General features: G+C 41.1%; 1 protein-coding gene across 1 annotated transcript in view; it reads right to left on the bottom strand.

Moving 5' to 3' along the window:
- SNX24 (sorting nexin 24) overlaps window positions 1-24,570 on the bottom strand; it is a 138,534-nt gene that overhangs the window by 11,433 nt on the left and 102,531 nt on the right. The window contains exons 4-6 of the mRNA XM_026652422.2: window positions 8,857-8,951; window positions 3,348-3,380; window positions 2,010-2,074 (exon numbers count right to left, since the gene is read on the bottom strand). Coding sequence (XP_026508207.1) covers window positions 2,010-2,074; window positions 3,348-3,380; window positions 8,857-8,951 — 193 coding nt within the window. The remainder of the gene's footprint in view (window positions 1-2,009; window positions 2,075-3,347; window positions 3,381-8,856; window positions 8,952-24,570) is intronic.

Below are 24,570 nucleotides of genomic sequence, written 5' to 3' on the forward strand. Positions count from 1 at the left end.
CCCCAAAGTCAAAACCAGGTAATCTTCTATATTAGTATGTGGATCAGATGGAAATGGCGCATTATAGTTAGGTTTGGAAGCATTCGATTTTTATCAATAAATGTTGGTAAACTCTGATTTCACTGTACACACACAGAAACCAATGAAAAATATTTCCAGATGATATCTGAAACTGAGAGGCAAAGCAAGAGAAGTGCTGCTTGAGAACTTATTAGCGTTTGATTCAAGGATATTTATTTTGTATATTTTGACATGTGATGTTGACAATTTGTGTTTTAACCATTATAAGGTTTTAACTTTTTGCATCTCACTGTCTAATATCATTAAATATTGTCTGACCCCAGCCAAATTTCCCACAATTGGTGAAAATGTAAATAGAGAAAAATCTAAAAAAAAACCAACCCAAAAAACCTTAAAATTGACATTGATATCTGTTGAAATAAAAATCGAATTCTGCAAAGCCTAATTATAGTTTGTGAAACGAAACACTGTTGAGTGTTGGTTTAGCCATTCTGCTCCTCCAGAATAAAATGAAAAAGGCAGACTTAGTTTTTAGTGTCTGCAAAATTCTCCTCCAGTTTTGGGGTGGAATCTTGGATCTATTAAATTCAATGGCAAAACTTCCATTGACTTCAATGGGGGGCAGGATTTCACCCTTGATATTTATTGGTATACTGTACTTGTTACGTACTTTATCAGGTAAACTCAAAGAATGAAAGCTTCAGTAATTGCACTGTGCTCTGGAGGAATCCAGGCCTGAAATTGGAGGTGTATTAGGAGATAGGAATCATGTACATAGCATTCTAGTTCCTATGATTTTATCATGAGTGTCACAATATTTGATGTTTAGAGTCCCAGCTCCTGGATTCATATGGCTTCTTGAGAATCTCCGTTTTAAAAAAAAAAAGTTTTTAGCTCTCATGGTTTTGGAAAAAAGCTTGAAAATGTGAAGGAAGTGCACTCCAAAGGCTGAGAAACCAAAGGCAAACACAAAGAATGCAACTTTTTTTATTATTATTATTTTAAATTTCCTGATTTAAGACAATCTTATGATTTCTTGATGCATGTTTTGAACACCTGGGGTATTTGCAGAGCCATGTGGGGAAACCTCCACAGTGTCAGCTTATTTCCAAAGCTATCTGCTTCATTTTTGTTAGCAGCCTACTTTCAGGCAAACAGAGCTTAATACATAGGTAAGAGCAATTTGTTAATTTTTTTTCTCATTGGAAAATCTTAATTTACAGTTGAACTGGAAAATTCTCATACTGAAATTTACATATACACAAAAGTACATTTCCTTATACAAAAGCGTGGAAAAGGCAACAGTTCTATCAATTCAAATGAACAATGTAGGAACACTGTGCAATATGTGCCAACAACGTAATCTCTGGGAAGAAAACACAGAGAAAAAGTCCTTGAATTATTTTTACAAAGGGGAGAGGGGAACAGTAAAAGAGATGGTGGATTAGGACTACTTCTTCCAAATGTTCTTTTGAAATACATATTAACAGATCAAGGGTAACGTAAATATCCTCCAAACACATCTATTATGCACAAAACATACAATCTTTTAAAAAAATCCTACAGTTTAGAAATGATAAGAAATGACAATAATCCAAGTGGAAATACAAATATGCTCACAGCAGCTCGACTGGTGTTTAGGGAAAAAGCACATCAAAAAGGACTGTATCTTTAGATCAAACCCTGCAGGCAAAAGAACCTACACAGTCAACAAAAAAAAGAGAAGCAGTATTTTACGTCTTTTTATGATTTGAATCCACAGTAGATTTGGTTAGAAAAACAACAGAGAGAAAAAAATACGTTTTCATATAAATCATCTGCCCCAATTAGGATTTTAAAGAGCTTTATATAAGAACTATTGGTTTATTGGCAGATTATTAGAATTTGGACCAGCATCACTCGGCAAGGCCTGTATTAATAATAATGTGGTTTATGTGGTGTAGGGTCAGATCAGTAAAGAGCTGTTAACAGATGACAAGTTTGATTACCGTTGGCTGCAGGCAAGACATATGGATCCCTTAGGAACAGCAGCACAGGCTGGTGGGACAGTTTGCTGGAAAGGTCAAGAACAGGAATGTCAGCATCAAGGGACAGTAAACAGGATATACTACAAACTACCTTTGATAAAGTGAGGTGACCCAAGCTGCTCAGGAATAACGTCAGTATGTTTATATGCACAAACTCTGTGGAAAGGAGAAAATTTTCTGGGAGCAAAGCTCACTATTGCTTAGTGACACTTAACATGACAGCATCAGCTTGAAATTTGAGGTGAAGGGGGTCACACTCCTGTGGTGGTGGTAGCGGTGATGATGGCTTTAAGCCACCATTGAGCCCTCCTGATTCTGGGCTGTTCTGTGGTCTGTAAGAATATTTAGACTACCATGGGGCAACCACTACATTAGGTTAGCCTCCTGGGCTGCCCAATGGGCCACAGAACTACTGGGAAACTGTGCAATACTCTTGCCCCAGATACTAGCCCAGCACACCCCCTACGCCAAGGCTTGTGAGAGTATAATTGGGAGGCAGCCTTATAGCTGCTGTCCACAATAGCTATGTCAAGGGAACCTTCCCCTTGACAGGCTAAGGCCCGTTCACACTGCTCTGAGTCTTTTACGTAGAGCAAAGGGGCCAGAGCAGGAGTAGTTTTTTTCCTTTTTAAATGAGAAGTAATTTTAGGTTCTATATCCGAATGCCCTTGCCAAGCTTTCAGATTTTACAATCCCATTTTCCTGGTTTTAGTTTTTATTAAATATTCATCTCTTCCCATGTGAAAGACCCATGCAAACAACAGGAGCAACTAACTGACTGACTGTATACAGTGAAACCCAACGTATGCAAAGTTCTGTCAAAAGCATGGAAAAAATCTCATTTTTTTCCCAATTATAGTCCTGTTACAACCAAGACCCAGCATGGGGTAAAAATGTTCACAGAGAGAGTTAAGCTGAAGGTGTCCCTTTTGTTTCTGTAAGAAATTCCAGAATATAAATTAAAGAGAGAGATGTGCAATTCATAATACAAACAGATCTGGTCCAGCTTATGAAACCAGATGCAGTGTTTAACGAATTCACCCAACATTTAATGCCAAGCTATTGTTATTTTGTCAATTGCTGGAACAAATGTAGGATGCCCTTTATGTGGGTAAATATCTATCTATCTATCTATCTATATATACATATATATCTAATTACTTCAGTGTCTTTGTTTTATATATTAGTAGACTGTTAAACCAATTTCCTTAGGAAAATTAGCAAAGGAAGCATGGCTTTTATTTACTTACACCACATTTAATTGTCTAGAAATGCTAGCAGTAATTATGAATTGCTCACCTTGATTCTTCAGATTCTGTTTCATCAAATGAACTAAAACAAAAATGCAGACAAATTAGATTATGCTTGCTTATAACAACATTAACATACAACTCCATATACAAAGAAAGCTGTTAATAACAGCTATGAAAGGAAAGACCCTTTTTCTGGTCAGTGGCTATGTAATGCAATGCAATTAATATGGAAGAACTCTCATGATTTTATTGTGATCCCAGCTTGTAAGTGACAACATGTATTTCACTGGAATAGATTCACATGCATAAATATATAAAAGTAGTGGGGTACAATTCCACTGAGAGATTCTGGTTGACATCATTAACTACAAGAGAAGAGTGTCAAGTAGCTTGTCCCTAAATCACCAAAGCTGGCATATTTACATTTTTGGGGGGATAATAAAGTTAGCACATTTATGTTTCATATTATTATTATTGACAGCAGCATAACAGATAACATTACATTAGCAATAAGTGAAGTATGTTTCCTGTTATATGAGCATTTTCAAACCAGTATCAAGTGTATGATAAGTAAAGTAAACCCTACATATCTTAAAGAGATTCTGTATGTATTAAATGTGAACAATGATTTCCCAAGCTCACAGTTTGAAACTACAATTACAAGGTTTTGTGAAAAATCATGACCCAGATCTAAGTCTTTTTGGAAACACCCATGTAAGGGAGTACAAAAGGCTATGAGGCTGCCCTGACAGTTTCCTTTGCATTCTTATGCTGGGGGGGGGGGGCAGTGTTTACTACAGTGTGGAAGAAAGCAAAGACCTGACCCACAAACCCTGTCCAAGATCCCTTTGCCTCCATAGTAGTTCTGGTCATATCACATCATATCAAGTCCTGTGGCGATGGGCGAGTGACGAAGCAGCAGGTGTGGATACACTGGGAGCTGTAGCCGCGGACCTGCACATAGGCGGCTCAGGCATAATGGTCGTTCGTCACTGACAGAAGCAGCAGTGGAGCTCGGCATCTTCTTGAGCGACTGAGCAGCCCTATTCAGGATTGCACTGCTCACTTCCGTAGAATGAGGAGGGGGCTAGAAAAGGTGCCCTAAACATTGCCTGCTTCACCTTACCCTGGCCAGCACACCGCGGCTGGCGGGGATCCCATAAAAGCGGTCGAACAAAAACAAAAACAAAATTTAGAGTGACACCGATCACTATTGGCACATGGAATGTGCGCACGTTACTGGACAACATCACAGCAGACAGACCGGAGAGAAGAACAGCACTTGTCGCTAGAGAGCTCGCACGCTACAACATTGACATTGCAGCCCTTAGTGAAACTCGCGTTGCTAATGAAGGACAGCTGTCCGAGTCAGGCGGTGGCTATACATTCTTCTGGAGTGGCCGCAGCAGTGATGAGCGACGCGAATCTGGAGTTGGCTTCGCCATCAAGAATCATCTTGTTCGGAAACTTGCCAGTTCCCCCAAGGGTATGAATGACTGGCTCATGACAATGCAGCTTCCGCTTCAAAAAGGAAAACAAGCTACTTTGATCAGCGCATATGCTCCTACAATGACCAACCCAGAGGATGTGAAGGATAAATTCTACGAAGAACTAGATACTCTGCTATCGTCAGTGCACCGCACAGACAAGCTAATTCTGCTTGGCGATTTTAACGCAAGAGTCGGATGCGATGCCGCAGCCTGGGAAGGAGTCATCGGGAAAAATGGAGTGGGAAAGTGTAACAGCAATGGCCTGTTACTGCTGAAAACTTGTGCAGCACATGACCTTCTGATCAGCAATACGGTCTTCCGCCTTCCTACCCGTAACAGGACTTCGTGGATGCATCCCCGTTCCAAGCACTGGCATTTGATCGATTATGTCATAATCAGGAGAAGGGACAGACAAGATGTCAGGGTTACAAAAGCTATGTGTTGGACGGATCATAGGCTCATAGTATCCAAAATGAAGCTCCGTATCATGCCGAAGAGACGACCACAAGGCTGTAAGGCTCTCAAAAGGATCAACGTGTCGAAGCTGAAGAACAGCCGCATCACTGAAAATCTAGCAGAAGACCTAGAGAATGAGCTTGCTGATCTTCATATTGAGGATGACGCTGAGAAAGACTGGGAGCGATTCCGCAACACTGTCCATACAGCTGCATCGAAGGTATTGGGGCCCTCCACATGCAGGTGGCAAGACTAGTTTGATGAAAATGATGCAGAAATCCAGGCCTTACTTGCTGAGAAGCACCGCCTGCATCGTGCATATCAAAACGATCCATCCTCAGCGGCAAAGAAGACCGCCTTTATCAACGCTCGCAGAACAGTACAGAACCGACTGCGCAAAATGCGGGACTTGTGGCTGAGTGCCAAAGCAAATGAAATACAGGCATATGCGGACAGGAATGACTATAAGCAGTTTTATGAAGCCCTTAACACACTCTATGGTCCACAGTCTTCTGGAAGTTTTCCCCTCCTGAACTCTGATGGTACTGTGCTCCTTACAGAGAAGACGCAGATTCTCCAGAGATGGGCTGAACACTTTGAAGCAATTCTCAATCGCCCCTCAGTCATCAATGATGAGGCCATTGACAAGATGCCCCAGGTTGCAGTCAATGACTCCATGGATGCTTCACCAGAAGAGGACGAAGTGAAGAAAGCTATCAATCAGCTGTCAAGTGGCAAAGCCCCAGGGTCAGATGCCATACCAGCAGAGGTGTACAAAGTCGGTGGACCCGTGCTGCTACGGAAACTCACTGAGCTGTTTCAGTCCTTCTGGAAGCAGGGAACCATTCCACAAGAATTTAGAGACGCGTCCATCCTGCACCTCTATAAGAGGAAGGGCAATCGCCAGGTATGCGACAATCACCGTGGAATCTCGCTGCTTTCTACAGCGGGGAAAGTTCTTGCACGGGTTCTGTTGAACCGATTGATCACTCACCTGGAGAAGGGCTTACTGCCAGAATCACAGTGTGGCTTCCGCAAGGGACGTGGGACTATTGACATGATCTTTGCTGTGCGTCAGCTACAGGAGAAATGTCAAGAGCAGAATCGTGAACTCTACACAACTTTTGTGGACCTCACGAAAGCATTTGACTCTGTCAGTCGCCAGGGCCTGTGGAGGATCATGTCGAAATTTGGCTGTCCAGACAGATTTATACGAATGGTACATCAATTTCATCACGGTATGATGGCTCGTGTCCTGGATGACAATGAAACATCTGAGGCCTTCCCAGTCACCAACGGCGTCAAGCAAGGGTGTATTTTAGCACCCACTTTGTTCAGCATGATATTCTCTGCCACTTTGACTGATGCCTTTCAACACTGCATTGAACGAGTAGGCCTGAAGTATAGAACTGACGGGAAACTATTCAATCTGAGGCAACTGGGTGCCATCACCAAGGTGAAGGAAACTGTACTTCGAGACTTAATCTTTGCCGATATTTGTGCTCTGAATGCTAGTACAGAGCCAGAAATGCAAGCCAGTATGGACAAGTTTTCAACTGCATGCAACAACTTTGGTCTCACCATTAACATCAAGAAGACTGAGGTCATGCACCAGCCAGCTCCCCACGCTCCGTACTCAGAACCGTCCATCACTGTAAATGGACAGAGACTTCAGACAGTGGACCACTTCACCTACCTGGGCAGTACCCTTTCCCGAACAGTGTCAATCGATGATGAAGTAAACTGCAGAATTGCTAAAGCCAGCTCTGCATTTGGCCGATTGCGCTCCAATGTTTGGGAACGTCGAGGGATCAGCCTACCAACGAAGCTGAAGGTCTACCGAGCAGTGGTGCTTCCAACTCTGCTGTATGCCTGCGAGACATGGACTGTCTATCGGAGTCATGCACAAAGGCTCAATCACTTCCACATTTCCTGTCTGCGAAAGCTTCTAAAAATCAGATGGCAGGACAAAGTGCCCGATACTGATGTCCTTACTAGAGCCAGTCTGCCGTCAGTTCACACATTGCTGATGAGAGCCCAGACCAGGTGGGCTGGACATATTGTGAGAATGTCAGATGAACACATTCCTAAACAGCTCTTCTATGGAGAACTCACTCAGGGAAAGCGTTCTCATGGAGGACAAAAGAAGCGGTTCAAGGACACGCTGAAGACCTCTTTGAAGTCCTTCGAGATCAACACCGCCACATGGGAAACCTTCGCACTGAAGGCACAGCCTCATTCACACAGGCAGTAATACCTCTGAGGCGAGGCGTATTGCTGAGGCTGAAAAAAAGCGTGAGCTGCGCAAGTCCAGAGCTGCTCGTACACCATCGACAGTGCCATTACATGTCTGCCCAACGTGTGACAGGACGTTCCACGCCCGAATCGGACTGATCAGTCATCTTCGGACGCACAGAGCCCGGTCATTGAAAGAATGAGTGTTGAGGTCTTTATCGATAACGATGGACGAACATCAGTTTTGCTCTGCTGTGGCTCTAGCCCCACTGACTGACAGCACAGCTCTACTGGCAACTTCCTTGACCACAGTTAGGCTTTGGGAGTGAGATCCTTACCCACGCTCCAGCCACTTTACACCAGGTAAAAGAGCTGTAGCAGAATAAAGGGGCTCCAACCCCCCCCCCCCCCGATCTGCTTGGGGAAGGGTTCCCTGGTGCAGGAACTGTGGAAGACAGTTATAAGGCCACTTTCCTAGGACCATCTCAAGCCCTGGCATGCTAGGGAAAGGGTCGGGGCAGGGCCGCAGCACACAATACTGTGGGGATTCCAGGCAGTGATGCAACCTGTAGGGGAGCCAAAGAAGGGCTATCTAAATTACTTCGGGGTCTGCCCTGCCCGTGGGTAGGCTCACGATAGGGATGGCACAAATATGGCTTTAAACCTCTTTACCCACCCTCCTTCCCCAAGGCTATGAGTTCTCTGTTGCACCTCTTAGAGGCACAGCAGAGAATTGCACCCTAAGAGTGGAAAGTACAGCAGAATGTAATATAATTTGACTATATTATTCTGGGAATTTCTGGTATACTGAAGGGAGGATAATGTTCATCTTCGTGCCCCCTTCATCCAAACCAACCCTGAACTCTTTCCTGGAAGGGAACTGTGGACACTGGTATAGTCTATGCCACCATGGAGATTGGGGAAGCCATGCACTGAGGGTCACCAGTTACAATTTGCCCCCATATAAGTAAAAGCAGATTCCAAACCCTGCCCTGCCCCTCCCCAGACTGGAAATCTTGTGGATTTCTTTAAAAAAATTTTGGTAGGTATTTCAAAGATCTGTTAAAAAATCCCATTTTTTCTATCTTGCTCTCATCTAAGCCTGTTTCTGCTTTGCTTTCAATGGATATACAATAAATGTCACCCTTCTGTCTTTGTACAGGATGTATTTTATTTTACTATGTTTTTATAGCTATGCAAATACACCCACAATGAAACTAATGCTCCTTTTAGTTATAGTGGTGTAAGTTAACAGCAAGTCCATTTAAAATCAATGGTGTTAAATCGTCAGAGAACTAATACAGCGCGAGAGGAGAATCAGCTCTGCCTTGTTTTTCTGTACATTTGGAGTTGTTTTAGTTAATGTGTTCTTACCCATAACTTTCTGCTTTCGGCAGAGAAGGGACATGCCGAACATTCAGGAAGTCTAGAAATATTTTGGGGAGATCTTCATTTTCTAAAATGATAGTCTGTAATACAGAAAATACACAATATCATTCAGTTCTTTTCTCATTATTTTTATTTATCCTCTAACAATAACTTTTAATAAGCAAACCACAATTACTCCAATTCTTTTCTAGTCACACAACATCTTCCAATACCACAATCCGTGTTACTAAATTCTGAGATTATGTCAGATTATGGTGATGCAAGACTGCCCTTTCCCATGCCAGCATCAGCGACAAACATTTATCCAAGAAAAGATTTACTATAAGTTTGAAGCTTAAATTTGATTTTTGGTACATTCATTTCAGAATAAAATTTTGATTTTGTTGTCCCCTTTTAAAATCAAAATCAACAGCAGCACATGCTTAATGACCTCAGCTACTTCATTTCCAGCACTTGAAAGTATCCCATCCATCATGGCAGTAGGAAAAAGGAACTCTCCTGTGTGTTCATGGGCTTACTCGGTGTTATTAATGCAAGATTTAGGGAATGTTAACAAGGTGAGTTGTTTGTTTGGCTTGACAGATCGGCTTACAATGCACTGGTCACATCCATAGTGTGGTCACCAATGACAAAGGCCTGGTGAAAGAGCTACTATCTAGACCTGCCATACTGTTCCATATTAATAATGTATGGCCTGGAATCCATTCCCCTTCCCAAATATTTTTCACCAAACAGATGATTTGTAGTTTTAGGAGTAAATTAGTAAATTAATTAGAAACAGATTTAATAGAAAAGGACACAACAGGTAAATGGGATTTTTAAATACCCATTCATGAGAGACAGGCTGATTTTTTAAGAACACGATAGACTTCTACAGTTTTATAGTAACTGGTAGGAGGCAGTTCGTAGCTGGTCTCCACTCCTCACATAAGACAAATAAAATAGTTCACAAATACATGTCATGGTTTCTCTGGAGGATTAAGGCCCTATTCACTTGTCACTCATACTGCTGAACATCTCCACTTGTTACTACAAAAGCCATACGGATGTATGGCACTTAACAGATAAAAGGCATAGTCACTCTGCTGAAGAGCTTTCTATCTCAGAGGCCTAATCCAGCAAACAATGCATATGAGTAACTTTACTCACATGAGTAAAGTTTGATCAAAGGAAACTACTCACACAAGTAAAGCTGCATACTGTGCTTGCAGGATTGGGTCCTTGGTTAGAACAGAACCATTGTGACAGGGTGAGAAAACAAGAGGCAAAGGTTGGTAATGGGAGGGAGCATTACACTATACAAGCTCATGAGCCAACATTCCTATTGTATGTAATCTAACCTTATACAATACAAAAGCTTATTTTTTCAATTTGGTTAATGTTGTGCAGTAGTACATGTGGGGAAAGAGCAATTCAACTATTTGTGTAACAAAAAAAGCTAGTTACGATTCATAAATATTACCATAAAATATGGGTAGACTTAAAAATAGAAATAAATTTTAAAATAAGATATCTGCACATCAGTTCTTTTTTTACTCTTCTTTCGGGACCTGAGTTCAGGGTTCCATATTTCTCCAGCAAGATCTGATGTCATAACAATGTGTTATATAAAAACAACCCTCGATCAGAGAATGCAGCTCCCAAACTGTTTTACCGTGACACCACTTCTTACAAGAGAAACAAAGTTCTCAAGTCTTGGCTGGTACAAAGCCTTTCAGTTCACCTTTAAATGAGGATGCAGCATTAAATGCTTCTTCATTTACATTCTGTGAAATCAGCACTATGGTGCTGCAAAATTCATCTTGCTCTGCATTCAAGTTATGCATGGGAGGAGGGGTGGAGGGGGATGCTTATTCAAAGGACATGTGAATTGCATAACAATGTGCACTATTTGCTCAAACAAAAACAATTTACTAATATTAATCAATCTTGCACCAAAAATCGTGTGTGCAAGAGCTGCTTCAGGGCATCTGTAATTTATGCACAATCCCTTAGTTCCACTTCTTGAGTTTTTCATACACCATGTTAGAGCAATTTGAGTGACTTGGTGAGGTCGGCTGCCGGTAAATTTAGAAGAAAGAAGAGATGGTGGGGGGAGGGGAAGGACATGTCACTGAACAAGAGAAGTTGTTCTGATGATGCTAACATATTATTGAAGCAAACTTATTTGTTGTTGCTGCTGCTCACTCAATTATTCCAAGTCAAATCAACCCAAGCCTGGACAACTAGTTATACAGCGCCCATGATTTCATTAAATTTGTTTAACTGCAAGGTCTCCGATGGACATTATTTCCTTAGACATTTCAGGATCTTACTTCCATTAGTTTAGCACTTGTTCAAGCCCTTTATTTTGGCAACCAGCAAACCTGAAACTGCAAGACAGACAGACATAACCCACCTTGATTTGATGTGGCATTTTGTCAGACTGTCATGAAGCAATGAAATACAAATACGGTTTCACTGAACTACAGTACATTTTCCAGATAATGCATGCCAAAAAGTCATAGCTATATTTTACATACTTCCAGAAACATTAAGGAATAAATCATGACATTCTAGAATAATCCTAATTTGGGATCAAATTCTCTGCTGGCCCAACTCTGCTGGGCTAGTAGAGAATTTGGCCCTTTGATTTGTATGCCATTGTATGCCATATAATGGAAGAGCTGCAAGAGAAACTGAAAACAGGGAAAGACAGCACAGATGACAACTGACCAACATATGTAACAATTCTAATCTTTGCTGTATTTCTTTTAGACTTGCAATTAAAAAAATTAATCAAATTAATCAAATAAGTAGGGGCTACAATCAAACTAGTTCCATTTACCTGAACAACCAATGCAATCATAAATTTTAGACACTGTCATTTAGAAAGTTATTTAAAGAATGCATATATTACAAACCATATTCTCCTTAATCTTTAAATAACAGATAAGCAGAAGAAGTGCTTCTTCTTGACTATGTGATAAAATTAGTGATAAAACACATACAAATAAACCCACTTTTCAGTCCAGTATGTGGTTATACATTTTAGATAGGAGCGCAGCGAGCTATATAAGACTTGTGTTACAAACTCCAAAACATATCTATGAAACAGGAAAAGATCACAGTAAGGTTATAAATTAATGTCTGGATTTTTCAATGTACCGTATTTAAACTCTACTTAGCAAGACCATAGCTAGTCCAGTTCCAAACCCTGTGCCGTTTTAACAAGCTGATTTAAGGAACAAGAGCAGCATATATGTTCTCTCTCCAAAATGAGAAGAGAACTAAAACACATAAGCCTACTGAAAGCAAATAATTTAGGAAGTGACTCCAGAAAAACATTTTTTCAAATTGGTCAATTCCATCTGTGTTGAGTACCATGTTTTCTTCACATATTTTAGAAAGCTGTTTACCAATTCCTGCCATATTTTAATAAGCCACTGCATGCTCCTGAAAAATATAACACTGGAAATACTAGTGTTTACATCATTAGAAATGTCTTTTTTATCAAAAGGGTGCAATTATTATTATGTAACACTAAAATCCAGATTTTTCTACTTTATCAGCTTCATAAAATCATGTTCCCTCAGGATGTCATTGATTAGTTGCACATGTTCTTTCAGTGACATCCCAAATTCTTAATTGTCAGTTATCTTTTCTCCTTCAGTAAGTAAAACATAGTCACAAAACTGCAGAGGGACTTGTTCTGCCTTAACCTTAGCTAGATGCCATCATGCAGTGGAAAACAGTGCTAAAATATCACAGGATAATGCTCTCCAGCAAGGGAGACATATAAACAGCATAATGATTTCCCACGAGTTTCCTTTTTAGAAAATTGTCACTAAAGCCAGCATAAATGGTGACATATCTTCACAGAGGACACTGTGAAATCGAACACTGGCATTCTAGTTAGGTCCAAACCTACTCATCAGCCAATTATAACAGTAACTGAACATCTTGTTGAAAACTTGGACAAGACCAGTTTGCTAACCTTCCAAGATTGTGCTACAGGAATGCATTGTTTTTACTGACTGATTATTTTTTAACAAAACAGTTTTAAAAATTCATTGCTTCCAATCATCTATCATAGTTTCTCAAGATCTGTGGAACACCTTTTAGTTAGGAGAGTCAGTATGGAGAGCTAAGATGCCGAGTTTCTAAGAGTCCTTAAAGCTTTTTCCTTTCATTCTGGTTTAGTCTGAGATGCCCTATTGTTAGGGTGAAAAAGTTCATGACAGTTTTTCCTCTCTTCACAAGGAAGGATGCTTCACAATACCTAATTCAGTGGTGCAGCTAAAAATGGGGGAGAAAAAAATCAATACATCCTAGCTACAGTAAGTAGGCTGGAGTGACAGTCTCCACTGGGACTGAAACCTACAAGCTTTTAGAATGCTTTAGAGTCTATATTCTTCTATTTACCTGCTTTCCAGCAGCTGCTTACACAATCCTATGAAATGATAAAAAGGTTAGCAAAAGAACATATTAAACTAAAAAGAAGTAGACTACATGAAAAAACCTGGTTTCTAAGAATGATCTTTTCTTTTCCTGAAAAAGCAATAGCAGATACGCTTTTGCTAATCACATCAGAATGCTTGCTTCTTATCCAGCATGGTTCCATAGTGAAGAATTTCACTCTTCTTCAATAAAGCATATTATTGTATGCTGTTCTGGGTCAATGTTATTTTCACTCTACATAATTAACATACTTAGAAGCACATGCCACTCCCGCCAAAAAATGTTCTTCAGCAAAATGTGAATGCATAAGAATAAAAAGAGGTATAAAAAGAGACACTGAAACACTTAAATGTGTATAGAAAATGCAAGAAATATAGAAAATATGCAGGAGGAAGTAGAAGTGATGCTAAATGGAAAGCACAACCTTAGTGGACATAAATTTAACTAAATTCTCACAAATGGAATGTTAAGAGTGATGCGTGCAAACTATGAAGGAGGGACAGAAGGGGGACAAAAAGTAGAGGGAGGATACAAGCCCCTAAGCCAGGGGTGGCTAACTTGAGCCTGAGAAGGAGCCAGAATTTACCAATGTACAGTGCCAAAGAGCCACAGCAATACATCAGCAGCCCCCCATCAGCTCCCACCCCTGCTACCAGTGCCTCCCACCCACCAGCAGCCCCGCCAATCAGCGCCTCTCGCCCCGCACCTCCTGTTTCGTGGCGTGCAGGAGGCTCTGGGAGGGAGGAGTTGAGGGCATGGCAGGCTCAGGGGAGGGGGCAGGAAGGGGTGGAGTGGGGGGAGGTTCTGTGCAGGGCTGGCTCTAGCTTTTTTGCCGCCCCAGGCAAAAAAAACAAAACAAAAACGGCAGTTGATGGAATCAAGCAAGAATGCTGAGTAGCTAAATGAAAAAAGATAAGGGAAGCAAAAGAGCAGAATAAGTTAATGCTATTCAAAATGGTTAATGTTAATAAAGGATATCCTGGCAAAAAGTAGTAGAGAAAGCAGGCCATTAATGATGAAGAAAAACAAAATCACTGATTTTGCCTGAGCTGCGAACATGGTTTTTAAAAGTCAACCTTCAACAACAAAAAATTGACAATTAAGAATTAAGATCTTGTCAGTACAGCTTCTGAAAACAAGCAGGTACTAGAATGCATGAGAAAACAATATATATATATATATATATATACACACACACACACACACACACTCATCAGTGCATCCAGAAGATATGCATCCTAGGGTGTTAAAGGAAGTAGGTAATTATGTTTGAAAAGTCATGGGCGAGGATGGGAAAAAAACAAATATTTTACCAGGCTTTTAAAAAAAATAAACGTGAGAAAAAAACAAAAATACAGAGTAGGTATGAATTTGTAATATTGCATGGAGGCAAAAGAATAAAATAATCACTGCAGTTTTGGCTGAATGCACGGAACCTTCCCATTATGGAACAGCGCAGTAACAGTCCCTCTCCCCAAGGCACTGGTGAGACCATACGCAGAATGTGTGTACAGTTCTGATCACCTTATCAAAGATGTTGGAGGGAATTTAAAGAAAAGAAACAAAGATACATAAGGGATAAGGGAAACTGTCTTATGAAGAAAGATTAAAAGAGCTAAATACATGTTACATACAAATAAACTACATTAAAAGAACATTATTCAGGTTGCAAAGTCAAATATTCAAAAATTAGGAAATGTGATTGCTGCAACTGCATGCGGGTCCTTGTCCGCCTGGCCATGAGAAAAGGGGTAATTGCCCCTTTAAGGGCTCCGTGTGCAACTGGTAGCAGAGAGGAAGGAAGGGGAAAGTTTACCTGGACAGAGCAGGTAGCAGCAGGAAGCAGTGCTGTTAAGGAGCTGAGGTGTGCCCCCAAGTCCAAGAGAGGCATCTGTGGTTACAGTCACTGTCAGTGCTGGCTAGAGGAAGGGTACCTCTGCCCCTACATTGTGATGAATCTTCCACAAGTCTAGGGAATGCTTCACCCGCTGAGGAACCGACACCTGCTTGTCTAGACTGCGCCTGTTTGATGAGTAAACTGTTCTGAGCCACCCCAGAAACAGCAGAAGTGTAACTTCGCACGCTCTGTCACGAAAGTGCAAGTGGCCATTTGACCCAGAAGTCGAAGGCAGTTTCTGACTGAGGTCTGGGGACTGTCTTGAGTTGTTTTGATGAGGCTCAATAATGTCTAGACCTGTCCATGGGAAGAGATGATCTGGATGCCAGGGAATCCAGATGAAGTGCCCCTATGAATTGTATATTCTGAATGGGTGTTAATGTGGATTTTTCTATGTTCAAGCTGGTGGCCCAGGTCGAAAAACAAAAATGCACTGTCCTTGAGAATCGACTCTTGAGTAGCCAATCGTTGACATACGGGAATTCCACTATAGTCTGGCGACGGAGGTAGGCAGCCACTGCCAACAGAAACTTTGAGAATACTCTCGGAGCTGAGGAGAGGTTGAAGGGGAGCACTTAATACTGGAAATAATCTTGGCCTACCACAAATTAGAGCAATCTTTTGTGAGACGGGGGCATCACTATATGGAAGTATGCATCCTGGAGTTCAAGGGCCAAAAACCAATACCCTGAATCTAGAGAAGGAAGTATAGCTTCCAGGATCACCATCCTGAATTTCTGGGGTCTCACAAATCTGTTTAGGCACCTTAGATCTAGAAATGGTTTCCATCCTTCATTCTTCTTTGGTATGAGGAAATAGTCTGAATAGAAGCCCTTTCCCCTACATTGAGCAGGTATCAGTTCTATTGCTCCTAAATGAAGAAGGGTGTTTACTTTCTGCCTCAGCAGGGGCTTGTGAGAGGGGTCGATGAAGAGGGACAGGGAAAGGGGATGAGGAGGAGGAAGGGAGGTAAAGTGGAAGTTGCAGCGCAATGATATAACTTTCAGCACCAATTTGTCAATATGCTCCCACGCATGCTGGAAGTGAGAGAGTTGGTTTCCAAATGGGGGAAAGTGGGCAAAACAGTGAAGCTGACAGGCTAATGAGAGGCGGGAATTCAAAATCTTAACTGTCCCTTTGATTATATTTGCCTGTTGTGGAGCCACATCAGTTGGGTTAGAGTCTGTTTCTCTGGAACCTGTGCTGGTTGCTAGGGAAGGGGTTCCATGGGTGTCTGGAATCCAGAGAACTGTATAGAGTGGGATCTCTAAGCAGTTTGCGATCTTCTGAACTTCCGTTTGTTTGCAGGAGCACACTGTGGCCCTGGAATCTTTAAGGGTATGTGATGACTCATCAGTGTACTCTGCAAACAACTTCTGTCCATCAAATGGGAGATCCTTAACCATATTTTGAACTTCCCTGGGAAGGCAGACAATTGCAGGCAGGAAGCCCTATGCATCTCCATCGCTGCAGAGATGGAATGGGCCGCAGTGTCTGCAGCCCTGTGTGCCTCCTGTAAAGATGACTGTGCCAGGAACTTTCAACAACAGTGGCTTGGAATTGTTCTCTCTGATCTGGGGGAAGGTGCTCAATAAATGACCCAAATTTCATTTGGTTGGTAAAGTTGTACTTAGCCATCAACGCTTGGCAATATGCAATATGAAATTGCAGCGTACCCAATGAGTAGGCCTTCCTTCCCAAGAGATCCAGACACTTTTGATCTCTGTTGTATGGGGTAGATTTATAATGATGGTATTTGCCCCACTCGTTCACCATAAGAACAACTAGAGAATTGGGACATGGGTGGGAGAAGAGGATTCAGAGTCCTTGGAGGGGATGTAATATTTTTCTGTCAGCCCTTTTACAAGTGGGTGTCACTGTAGCTGGGGTTTGCCAGATGGTTCTAGTGGGTTCCAGTAGAGCCTTGTTAATGAGGAGGGCAACTCTAGATGGAGTCGCAGCGTTCAGAATCCAGGTTTCAGAGTAGCAGCCATGTTAGTCTGTATCCGCAAAAAGAACAGGAGTACTTGTGGCACCTTAGAGACTATCAAATTTATTAGAGCATAAGCTTTCGTGGGCTACAGCCCACTTCTTCGGATGCATATAGAATGGAACATATATTGAGGAGATATATATGCACACATACAGAGAGCATGAACAGGTGGGAGTTGTCTTACCAACTCTGAGAGGCCAATTAAGTAAGTGAAAAAAAACTTTTGAAGTGATAATCAAGATAGCCCAGTACAGACAGTTTGATAAGAAGTGTGAGAATACTTACAAGGGGAGATAGATTCAATGTTTGTAATGGCTCAGCCATTCCCAGTCCTTATTCAATCCTAAGTTGATTGTATCTAGTTTGCATATCAATTCCAGCTCAGCAGTCTCTCGCTGGAGTATGTTTTTGAAGTTTTTCTGTTGTAAAATAGCCACCCGCAGGTCTGTCATTGAATGGCCAGACAGGTTAAAGTGTTCTCCCACTGGTTTTTGAGTATTATGATTCCTGATGTCAGATTTGTGTCCATTAATTCTTTTGCGTAGAGACTGTCCGGTTTGGCCAATGTACATGACAGAGGGGCATTGCTGGCACATGATGGCATATATCACATTGGTAGATGTGCAGGTGAACGAGCCCCTGATGGTATGGCTGATGTGATTAGGTCCTATGATGATGTCACTTGAACAGATATGTGGACAGAGTTGGCATCGGGCTTTGTTACAAGGATAGGTTCCTGGGTCAGTGTTTTTGTTCAGTGATGTGTGGTTGCTGGTGAGTATTTGCTTTAGGTTGGGGGGTTGTCTGTAAGCGAGGACAGGTCTGTCTCCCAAGATCTGTGAGAGTGAGGGATCATCTTTCAGGATAGGTTGCAGATCTTTGATGATGCACTGGAGAGGTTTTAGTTGGGGGCTGAAGGTGACAGCTAGTGGTGTTCTGTTATTTTCTTTGTTGGGCCTGTCTTGTAGGAGGTGACTTCTGGGTACTCGTCTGGCTCTGTCAATCTGTTTTTGTCCAGTAGCTTGTATTGGGTTTTTCTGATCTCCTCAAGGCATATCTGTAGAGAGTCTGCCACCCATTTCACAAGGTCTTGGAACTTGCGAAAATCATCGGCTGGGGGGCGGGGGCCTAAGAGGCACCAGGGCCTCATCTGGAGAAGAGGACAAGATGGTGGTCGGAGGCATGGCTTCTTTGTCCACCCTGGACTCCTGCTCCTCAAATGTTTTCTCCTGCTGCTGGGGAGGAAAAGTTTGGGTCTCCCTATCATCCCAATGGGATGGGGTCAGGGTCCTAGAGAACTGCCAACAATAGGTTGCCTAGGGATCCCAACATGGCCATGGAGGCCCATACTCACAGAAAAAGGAAGTGATATGGTTATTGGATAAAACAGGATTTAGAGGAAGGCATTCCTTAAGGGAGCTGGGGAAGTTGAGTTTGGGGCTCCTACATCTGGTACAGCAAGGAGCTGATTCCCCCCCCCTCCTTTTATAGCCCATTTAACCCTCATACGGAGGGCGTGGAATTCCAGGACTGGGATGGCTGGGACCAGGTTGGGAACTGTGTGGAAAGGATTACCTGCACTGCCAAATGTATTGCTGGATATTTTAACTGAATAAAGTTGTGGCCTGATTTAACCACATCCATTGCCTCCTGTCTTTCCTTCAGCGTGGCTGGACAATACCAGATTTACCGTTGTCTGGGCAACTGAATTCTGACTCCTTGTATGTTCATTGAATTAGGCAGAGGCCCCATGGAAAAAACCAGCAGGTGATCATGTAACTAAAGACTTTGTCATAATGCATATGAACAAAGGGGCCAAATTAAAGTTGTACAAGAAATCTTAATTCTGGTCATTCCTAACTTTCAAGAGTTTGAATAAATAATGTTCTTTAATGCATTTTTTGGTGGGTAATTACCTAGCTTTTTTTAATAACCCCTCCATCATACATATTCAGAAGAGTTAAATCCTGAATCGTCAACACTGCAGCACATACTTTTTGGTTGAAATTTTCCATGCTCCTCTCTGGCTATAGATTAATTTATTTTTCAGAAGGGTTGAGCAACATCCTCTCACTTATATTTGAGTTTTGTGAAAGTCACTAGAACAAATTTCTCCCATTTTCCCAAACATTCTTGTCACGGAAATACTGTAGTCCTTAATGAAGAGTACATGCACAACCAAGTTTTAAAAAATGGGTTCACAGAAGGAGTCAGACCTCTCTGTCACTATTTGCATGGAGAGAAGCCAAATCCAGGAGAACCACATTCCTGCATTCAGAAATAGGGAGCTCTCCCCCAATCCTACAGAGGCTCCTCTGCCAGTGCAGCTGTATTTAGATGAAATATAAATATTGTAGCATGTTGGATATTGTTAGTAAAATAATGTGTAAAAATGTGTGAATTCAACTGGACTATAGTTTAAAAATGGCCCTGAAATGCCAGTTCTATCTGATGGGTTTTTATTTCATTAGAAAGATGTTCCGCAGCCTTAACTCCACAATATCCATTTTATGGTTGTGGGCCTTGATGAGGGTCAGGTGGAAGGTTAAAAATTATAAACAACAACTTCTAAGAAAATGAGATTACTCTCCACAATACTGACTACTTCATGCATATGCACACAAACATGACAAGACCCAGAAATATTTAATTCACTCATTTACATCGTTCCCTATGCTAACCATAAAGCACTGCAGCAAAGATGCAATTCAACTCCACAGTAACTTTTCTTGTTTTGTCTCCCTGATATTTCCTTACTAGAGGTTTTGGGTCAGAATAAACTTCTGAGAAATGATGTGACATTCCCTTTGAAACTAATTACATTAAGCAGCAGGTGCCCACACCAAGTCAGAACAAGAGAATGCAGAAAGAGTAGGGAATTCACTACACTTGGGGTTAACACACTCATTTCCAAGGAGATACTTCAAGCCTGAATCTCCACAACTTCTAGTTGTGTCATTTGTGCAGAGATAAAGTAGGGATCAATCAATTAACAAAAAACATGTAGGTGTGTATGAATATTTGTATCTTATCAGGAAAATGGTAGCACACACAGCACAAAGTATCTGGTTGAATCCAGAGTCTGCGTTGTTCATTATAATTTGTAATGTCTTAGGGAGTCCACTGAAAGAAAATAAGTGTACCCAGTTTTAAAAATTCTGGAGCTTACTTCAAGCATCTTTCAAAAAGCAAACTAACACTCATGTTGCATTCAGAAAAGGCTACTTTAGAAATTTGTCTGTCTGTGCTAAGCAAAAGTAGTATATAATTCTATTTTTTTGTAAAGTGGAATTATCACAGTTTAACAGACAATTCTACTGTATAGTATTTTGTGCAATCTGAATTCTAGAGCTCATTATGTAAACTGTTTTCACAGGAGCAAAGAGCCAGTAGGAAAGTCTATGGAGCGCTTTTAAACTCTGGAGGGCTGTGGGAGCTACAAAGTTTGGGAAAAACAGAAGTTATTTTCTCTTTATACAAATTTTTATGACTCAGATATAACAGGAATAAAGTGAAAATGTTTTCATGGTGAAAACAAACAGTTTTACAGTAGAAAAGAACTGTAACCACGAAATGCCTTTTAATAACATTTAGATTTGTCCAGCTATACTGGATCACATTAAATTAGCTCTTGTTTATATTAGTTCTTATGTTTAAAACATTTCCCTTGTCCCATTAGAAAGTGACATCTAATTAAAGTGACAACAATGCAGCAATGCTACACTGACAGCACTAATACTGATTCAAAAGCATCTGCTTTCTGAATGACTAAAAAGGTTTAATCTCTGCAAAATAAATAATTTAAAAAAACTGCTAATCACTACATTTTAATAGCCAAGATTAAAATATTCTCTATTTACTATGATGGTTGTAATCCTTTACCCTCCCGTAAGTGTTGTGAAACAAACAGCTGACACGAAAGGTTAGTAACATTTAACTAGTCTGGGATGGACCTTTTGAAACAAGGTAGCATTATACAGACAGAGAGCAGAAATAAATGTAAAGATGTGTCAAAGCATATGATGCAACCCTTATTGTTTTAAAAAGTTAACGTGGAAGTTTATACATACAGTGTAAAAGTAACAGATTAAAACTCTTTTGATAAAGACCAAAATAAAACTATGCTATGAAAAGTTATTTGTCAATATCCGGATGTGGGGACAGTATAGAAGGCATGCTTTCAAACACTGATGATTATTTAAATTGAAAAGGAGAAGAATATAAGGGGACATAAGATAGAAGCAAATAACTAACAATTTAGTAGTAACTGCTCAAGAGCTTTTATTCTCCAGGACCAATAATACAAGAGCAAGGAGATACTCAAAACAAAATAGCAACCAATTTAAAATGAAGATCAACCATGTAACAGTATAGTCAAACTGAGGAAGTCACTGAAGCAAGAACTAAGAGAAGAACCAAAAGTTTAGCAAGATTAAAAAAATTAGACAAACATTCATGTTGTGACAGGTACTGAAATCGCATGCAGTATCTTTGAAGACCATATTGTATTAAATCTATGAATGGTTTATGTATGACTGTGTTCTACTCCATAGGGGAGGGTCACCACAGCTCCCTCAAGAACTAAAAACAGTGGGAAGTGATCACTGAGACTAAACTACTCTAGAGACGTACCACCACCTGGAGTGTTTTGCATATACTGGTTCAAGCCAGGTTTTCCAGAGACAAACAGACAAAGAACGGGTTTTTGGTATGAAACAATGAGTTTGAACTGACACAGGGCCTTCTTTCTGATAAAGCAGATAGACAGGACCTTCTGTCCGAGGGGGCACTAACTCTTGTGGATGCGTTGGAAAGACTTTGGCCTGCTAGGGCCCCAGAAGACTGATGGTATGTTTACTGTGTGTTTAAATCTGTTTATTGTTGTTGGGGATGGGGTTGGTATGTTTCCTCTGTAATGCTTTTGCCTCCAGAATAAACATGCTTCCTTAGAAAGAGCTGTGTGGTAACTTGTAACTGCAGGCAATACACTGTTTATAGCCCTTGGAGAGAGAGCAACTGACGGGGGCTGGCCTTTAGACAGAGAGGCTTGCTGGGGATAACACAATGGATGGCAGGTGTAAAGCCTTTGGCTTGCTGGGCATAACACAGTATATTCTGGTTGTAAAGCCTTAACAGCTCTGGTCAGAAGGAAGTGCTACAAGAGTCCCTGCCAGAGACTGGTGATGGCTGGAGCCCTGAGCCCTATCTGGGCACTCCTGAACATAAGAACGGCCGTACTGGGTCAGACCAAAGGTCCATCAAGCCCAGTATCCTGTCTTCTGACAGTGGCCAATGCCAGGTGCCCCAGAGGGAGTGAACCTAACAGGTAATGATCAAGTGATCTCTCTCCTGCCATCCATCTCCACCCTCTGACAAACAGAGACTAGGGACACCATTCCTTACCCATCCTGGCTAATAGCCATTAATGGACTTAACCTCCATGAATTGATCTAGTTCTCTTTTAAACCCTGTTATAGTCCTAGCCTTCACAACATCCTCAGGTAAGGAGTTCCACAAGTTGACTGAGTGCTCTGTGAAGAAGAACTTCCTTTATTTGTTTTAAACCTGCTACCTATTAATTTCATTTGGTGACCCCTAGTTCTTGTATTATGGGAATAAGTAAATAACTTTTCCTTATTCACTTTCTCCACATCACTCATGATTTTATATACCTCTATCATACCCCCCCTTAGTCTCCTCTTTTCCAAACTGAAAAGTCCTAGCCTCTTTAATCTCTCCTCATATGGGACCCGTTCCAAACCCCTAATCATTTTAGTTGCCCTTCTCTGAACCTTTTCTAGTGCCAGTATATCTTTTTTGAGATGAGGAGACCACATCTGTACGCAGTATTCAAGATGTGGGCGTACCATCAATATATATAAGGGCAATAATATATTCTCCGTCTTATTCTCTATCCCCTTTTAAATGATTCCTAACATCCTGTTTGCTTTTGACTGCTGCTGCACACTGCAAGGATGTCTTTAGAGAACTATCCATGATGACTCCAAGATCTCTTTCCTGATTAGCTGTAGCTAAATTAGCCCCCATCATACTGTATGTATAGTTGGGGTTATTTTTCCCAATGTGCATTACTTTACATTTATCCACATTAAATTTCATTTGCCATTTTATTGCCCAATCACTTAGTTTTGTGAGAACTTTTTGAAGTTCTTCATAGTCTGCTTTGGTCTTAACTATCTTGAGCAGTTTAGTATCATCTGCAAGCTTTGCCACCTCACTTTTTACCCCTTTCTCCAGATCATTTATGAATAAGTTGAATAGGATTGGTCTAGGACTGACCCTTGGGGAACACCACTAGTTACCCCCTCCATTCTGAAAATTTACCATTTATTCCTACCCTTGTTCCCTGTCTTTTAACCAGTTCTCAACCCATGAAAGGATCTTCCCTCTTATCCCATGACATGTTAATTTATGTAAGAGCCTTTGGTGAGGGACCTTGTCAAAGGCTTTCTGGAAATCTAAGTACACTATGTCCACTGGATCCCCCTTGTCCACATGTTTGTTGACCCCTTCAAAGAACTCAAATAGATTAGTAAGACACGATTTCCCTTTACAGAAACCATCTTGACTTTTGCCCAACAATTTATGTTCTTCTATGTGTCTGACAATATTATTCTTTACTATTGTTTCAACTAATTTGCCCGGTACCGACGTTAGACTTACTGGTCTGTAATTGCCGGGATCACCATGGTGGGTGGAGGTGGAATACAGGTGCAGTTACCCTGTAACTGTGACACATTACCTAAAGTAATATGTATCTTCACCAATTAGGTCAAGAAGCAGAGGGCTGTTAACACTCATGCTTCTAAATATAAGGTAATTCACTTGTGAAGCTTGGAAGGATATGTTCTTTCCAGGTTAACATACTGGCCAGAGACAGACCGGTTTTTGTTCCTCCTTCCTCTAAATCATCAAGTATAGTACACTGCCAGAGGCAAGGTACTGGACTTAGGTGGATGAAAATGTTTTGCTCCAGCAGAGCAACTCCTATGTTCATGTGATGGAACATTTATTAGCATCCTTAATTTTAGTTTGTCTTTTGGTTACCTATGCTGCATTGATGCTGTCAAACTTAATTGACACATTGTCTCACTAATATTTGATAAGAAAAACTACCTGACTAAAAAAAAGCTCTTCAAAGTAGAATTTTATTCACTTCACTAACCTGCAAACCTAATAACCCTCACAAAAAAATTCTGCAGTCGCACCTCACATTTCAGAAGAGATCTGGTACCCAATGGCTTGGTTCTGTGAGGTACTGAGCAGCTCCTGTGGAACCCATGCCACTGAGGTCCACAGTGTGCATAATCAAGTCCAGTGTGTTGCAGCAAGTTTTCACACTACTAAG

This window comes from Terrapene carolina, unplaced genomic scaffold (assembly GCF_002925995.2).
Source record: "Terrapene carolina triunguis isolate 2854851 unplaced genomic scaffold, T_m_triunguis-2.0 Scaffold113, whole genome shotgun sequence".
NCBI classification, from domain to species: domain Eukaryota; kingdom Metazoa; phylum Chordata; order Testudines; family Emydidae; genus Terrapene; species Terrapene triunguis.